Source organism: Musca autumnalis, unplaced genomic scaffold (genome assembly GCF_047663935.1).
Source record: "Musca autumnalis isolate F117 unplaced genomic scaffold, ASM4766393v1 scaffold_5, whole genome shotgun sequence".
NCBI lineage: Eukaryota > Metazoa > Arthropoda > Insecta > Diptera > Muscidae > Musca > Musca autumnalis.
Window position 1 is genome coordinate 129096709 of NW_027412088.1, and position 5886 is coordinate 129102594.

General features: G+C 39.7%; 1 protein-coding gene across 1 annotated transcript; it reads right to left on the reverse strand.

The window, feature by feature from the left end:
• Positions 1–2163: 2163 nt before the first annotated feature.
• LOC141386757 (uncharacterized) lies at positions 2164–5462 on the reverse strand. Its single transcript, XM_073955677.1, has 2 exons — positions 5369–5462; positions 2164–5297 (listed from the first exon to the last, which is right to left on the reverse strand). Exons 1-2 carry the CDS (start codon positions 5460–5462, stop codon positions 2164–2166), a joined length of 3228 nt encoding a protein of 1075 aa, XP_073811778.1.
• Between the last annotated feature and the right edge of the window lie 424 nt (positions 5463–5886).

Sequence of the window (5886 nt, forward strand, 5' to 3'; positions counted from 1 at the left end):
TTCCTTTTGAAAAACATTACTCTCTGTAATAGAGGGTAATAAATGAAATTGAGCCAATGGGGGAATACTCCACTCAAGCAATCGAAAATGAGATTGAATCTTCAACAATAAACAAAACAAACATTTTAAAAAATTAAAAAAAAATCATGAAATTTAAAAAGTAATCTTGGTGAATTATTGCCTATACATAAAACCGTTTCACAAAACATAAAGAAGATGATTTAGATGCACAAGCAGGACTTTACATACATATGTGCAAAGTTGACTGTTCGAAATTGTCATAAATGTCAGTGGCTATATCCATACATTTGTATGGACAAATTAGGGGGAAGAGTTATTATAGCCCCATAGAAGGCTAAATATTAAATTTCAGTCATTTCTGTAGGATAGCCGTACTATCCTACAATATCCTGAAAAGCCCTAAAATAGCGAGGTACCGTTCTAGTTTGGCTACATAAAACATGAACCAGTGCGGGCGGTACCGTTCTATGAGGGGTAATCCAAAACGTAAACCAGCACTGACACATTTCCGGGGGAAAGTTTTGTAGGCCCAAAGAAGACTCTATACTACTCTTTAATCATTTTTTTGTTCACTCTGGTCCATACTTTGAACATCGTAATATTTCTACGCGACATAGATCGTCCAAACATACTTTACATTTTGACATCACAATTAAGAGACGGTCTCACTTGTATTGAAAGGAGTGCCACAAATAGTTCTAATCGAGCTACCGCCTCGAAATTTTAAACAAAGTTTTACAACGAGGCAAGATGATAGAAAAGGAAGGTATAGCCCCCATATAAAGGTGTATTTTTTAAAAAACACGGAGTCTCCCAAATACTCCCAACATTAGTAAAACTCAACATAAATTTATAGTACTTGTTTAGGATTGCCTATTTTGGCAACCCCGGAATGTATCCAATAAGTAATAAGACACACTCCCAACCCAAGGTTCCGACTTGGGTATGCAACGCACTTACCCTTTGAGTAAATAATAATAGTGTCCCTGGGACAACTAACAATACTGCTTTTATTTCTGCCTCTTACCAACGCTCCACAATTCTTCCTCTTACACTGTGTCTGTTAGACCACGGCACCTCCGTTTATTTCTCCTCAGCGAGTAAGGGTTTCCAAGTTATGGCTTATATGATGTACGTCTGCCTCAATGTGTGGGACAGGTTAATGTATTTCCAGCTTCTTAGCTTGTTGCCACAAAAAATCGCTTGTTCACTAAGCTTCCATTAGCATTGCCTCACGGGGTGAAAACTTCCTTTTATGTTTGCATGAACTCTACTTGACCAACCGTATTGCTCAAAACCTTTGTTGGTTAATACTTTAATAATACTTTTGCCTCGAGAAAGTGTCACCAAAATTAAACACCTTTTTTACTTTCAATCGTTTCTTAAAGAATGTTTCTTTATTTAAATTTTTAGTTTAACAAAACAGAGTTATAGCGGGACAATAGGTTTTTGCATTCCACGGCAGCAGAGGCAGAGAGAAAACATAAACGAAAATATGCACTCAAATGTTTATACATATGTTTGTCTATATGTGCATATAAACATTTGATCACTCTGTTGCTGAACCAGAAATAACAACAATGCAATGCTTTTGAACGTACATAGTAGAGAGAGGAATAAGAGTAAGAATTGTGTGATTCTTATTGGTTTGCAATTAACGGCAGAGAAAGAGAAAAAGACTCCAACAGAGGCAGAACAATATTTAAAATATCTGTTGATATGTACACATATACGTACATACATATTTATCTCTTCTATATTATTCTCTCTCAACTATGTACTGGACAACTCAACTATACCAATGGCAATGATGTTTACATTTTAGGGCGAATTCAGAACCAACGAAAAATAACAATACAAACTAAATACAGGTAGCTCTGAATATGAGGCACAAGATAAAATTAGTTAACGTAAAATAATAATATAAAGTATGAGTTAATTAAATGCAATTATAATGAAATATAATTGCATATGGGCAATTTTAACTTATTTAATGAATTAAAAAGTAAACTTTAATTATAGTAGCTACATTCAAAATTTGTCTTCGTGCCGTTGAGAAAGACTTCATTTTATTCAGCAAACCACATATAGAAGTGACTTAACATGCCGCGCCCCATTGAAACTCCTAGTTTCAATCATAATTCATTCTTGGGAAATTACCGCCAATTTCGCAATGGGACGGCGCAATGTGGAACTCGGTGTCTTTACTTCTGCTACTCGAGCCAGACCATCTGCCCCTGGGACAATGTTGATGACACGGCCAATGACCCATTTCATCGGAGGAACGTTATCTTCGTGTACCACAACCAAATCGTTGACATGAAGATTTCGTTGAGGTTTTTGCCACCGGTACCGATGTTGCAGCTGAGCAAGATATTCGCAGTGCCATCTGTGCCAAAAATGAGCCTTTATTGCGGAGATTCTTTGCCAACGTTGTAGGTTCGATACGTCACAGTCAGAGTTCGTCTTCTCTGGAATGCTTTGCAACGGACAACCAATCAATAAATGCCCCGGAGTAAGGGCTTCCAAATCGTTGGGGTCTGTCGATATAGGACCAATCGGGCGAGAATTTAAAATTGCCTCTATCTCCACCAGAGCTGTACTCAATTCTTCGAAGGTAAGGCGAGCATTAGGGAGTGTTCTGAGCAAGTGACCTTTAGCTGACTTGACGGCCGCTTCCCACAATCCGCCGAAATGTGGTGCCCTTGGGGGAATAAAGGAGAATTCGATAAACTTTGTGGACGCGAAATATGCTACGGCTGTCTTATTCGACTCTTCATGAAAGTGTTTATGAAAGTCATTTAATTTTGTCTCAGCACCAACAAAATTAGTTGCATTGTCGCAATATATTTTGCTCGGAACGCCCCTGCGCCCAATAAAACGTTTCAAAGCTGCTATGAAAGCATCGCTGGACAGGTCGGAGACAGCTTCCAGGTGGACGGCCTTTGTAGTGAAGCAGACGAAGACTGCTATATAGGACTTGTATGGTGACTTTCCTCGAATTCTGAGATATGTCGGTATAGGGCCAGCAAAATCGACACCAACAATTTGAAAAGGCCTGGAGCCAGTAACCCTGTCCTTGGGTAAATTGCCCATTACCTGAGACAGTAATTTTGGTTTATATCTGGAGCAATGTATGCACTGATGAACCACTTGGCGGGCCAAAGAACGACAGTTTACGATCCAAAACTGTTGTTGAATTAGAGAGACCAAGGCCCTGGGACCAGCGTGATAATTAGAGCGATGAACGTGAGTGACCATATTTTTCACGAAAGGATCCAACTTTGGCAAGAGCAAAGGAAACTTCATCTCTGGAGTTAATTCGGAATTTAACAGTCGACCTCCAACTCGTATTAATTGCACTCCAGAAACATCATCTATAAACAGAGCCAATGATGAGAGATGACCAGAGACAGAACCATATTTTGACAGTTCAAGGAACTCCTTCGAGAAATAATATTGTTGTATAAGCCATACTATCCTGTGAAGTGAATATTTCAATTCATCTGGTGTTATGGTGGACTCCTTGGTTAACTTCCTTGAACGAAAACGGAACATGTATGAGAAAATTCTGAGACATTTTAAATAATTACTGTATTTATGGACTGATTTTAATATATAAGGTAGCTCTTCAGAATTTGTTGCCAATGTGGTTTTACGTCTTTCCAGCAGCAACTCGGGTTCGCTGAGACTGGGACCAGAATGATTTGGCCAATCTAAAACTGTACCCCTGAGAAAGGAGGGCCCTTGGAACCAAGACGATTCTTCAACATCAGAGACAGAACAACCTCGAGATACTAAATCAGCCGGATTTTTCTCGGTGGGAACATATCTCCAAGAGACATCGCCGAAAATTTCTTGAATCTCTGCAACTCGATTACCCACAAATGTTGATAGAGAAGACGAATGTGAGTTGATCCAATGGAGGGTAATTTGCGAATCCGACCAGAAGAAGATTTTTGATATAGGAAAATTAAAAAATGGTGTCAATTGGTTCCAGAAAGTTGCGAGCAAGTGGGCAGCACATAGCTCCAGCCGAGGCAGTGTTCTTGTCTTTAAAGGTGCAACTCTGGACTTTGATGTTGCTAAATGAACTGATACCTTGCTAAACGAGTCTTCACATCGAAAATATAAGCAGCAACCATACGCCTTTGTAGACGCATCTCCAAACCCGTGAAGTTGGACACTTATGGAATTGGGCAACAGGATGTATCTCGGAATTTTCACCTGAGGCAAATTATGGAAGTCAGTCACAATGTCATCCCATGCCGAATCAATCGCTTGAGGAACTGATTCATCCCAATCACAATTTAAAAGCCACAGTTGTTGGAGTAAGATTTTTGATTTGATGATGAGCGGACTAATTAGACCCATTGGGTCAAAGAGCGTCGACGTGAGAGACAGAATGTTTCTTTTCGTATTATGCGAATACGTTTTTGATGGCCTAAACTCAAACTGGAACGCATCATCATTTGAGTGCCATGTCATGCCCAAAGTACTGGTGACGTCATCATCTATTTTCATCTCCTTTATTCCATCTTCGTCTGAGATGAAACCTGGGCAATTGCTGTGCCATTTAGAGAGTGAGAACTTAGAGTAAGATAGAATTTCTGATACCTCTTTTTTAATGCGGTTTAAAGAGGCAATATCATCAGCTCCTGTTACCATATCATCCACATAAAAGTCATTTGTGACAACGGCTTTTCCCACCTCGTATTGCTTGGGAAAACGTTCTGCGGCATAACGTAGGCTCCTGATAGCCAGATATGGTGCCGTAGCAGTTCCGTATGTAACGGTATTTAGGGCGTAAGTTTTGACCGGATGCGTGGAGTCACCTCTCCAAAGAATAAGCTGGAGTTGTCTGTCTTCAGGGTGAACCATAACCTGTCGATACATTTTGATTATATCAGCTGTCAAGCCATAGCGATGACATCTGAAACGGAGCAAGGTTATTAATAAATTGTTCTGGATTGTTGGACCCACCATCATAATGTCATTAAGGGACATCTGTGAGGAAGTTCGACATGAGGCATCGAAGACAACGCGCAACTTAGTTGAGACACTATTAGGGCGTAGAACACAGTGATGAGGAATGTAATAGTTTGGGACAGAAACATCAGTATCATCAATTGGAGACATATGACCCAATTCTTCATATTCTCTAAGGAAGAGCGAGTAATCTTTCTTTAGATCTGTATTCTTATTCAATTTGCGTTCTATGGAGAGGAAACGACGCAGAGCAATATCCCTTGAATCACCAAGGGAGTTTGGATCACCTTTAAGGGTAGTTTTACCATAATTCGTCCATCATGTTGAACCGACACCGTTTTTAAGAAATGGCTTTCACATTCTTGCTGTTCCAGAGACAAAATTTGACGTTTGCCTTCAACGACATCAATCTTCCAAAGCATTTCAACGTTTTTGTTGAGTTCTTGTAACATATTATCATTCTTTAAAACGGTATATGTTGATGTGCCTTGTGACGTCACATTCCTACTCATATACTTCCCCGAGACAATCCATCCTAAGAGGGTTTTTTGCAAGGTGGGCAAGTTTTCTCCAAGTCGAATTTGACCAACGGACAAGAGGGTGAAAAATGATTCAGCGCCAAGTAGCATATCTATCCCTCGTCGTCGATGGAAATCTGGATCTGCCAACCCTATGTTAGAGGGCAAATTAAAATCACTAACAGACAGATTCTCGTCAGGATGATAACCAGTTATGTTCCGCGAAACCAGAAACTCAAGAGACATGTTGAAGTTATTTAGACGAGACCTTATCGTTGTTTGTGTCTTATGAGACACTTTCAACTTAGAGGAGCCAACTCCCGAGACATCAGTATAATTTGAGCATTTCTTTAAGTTA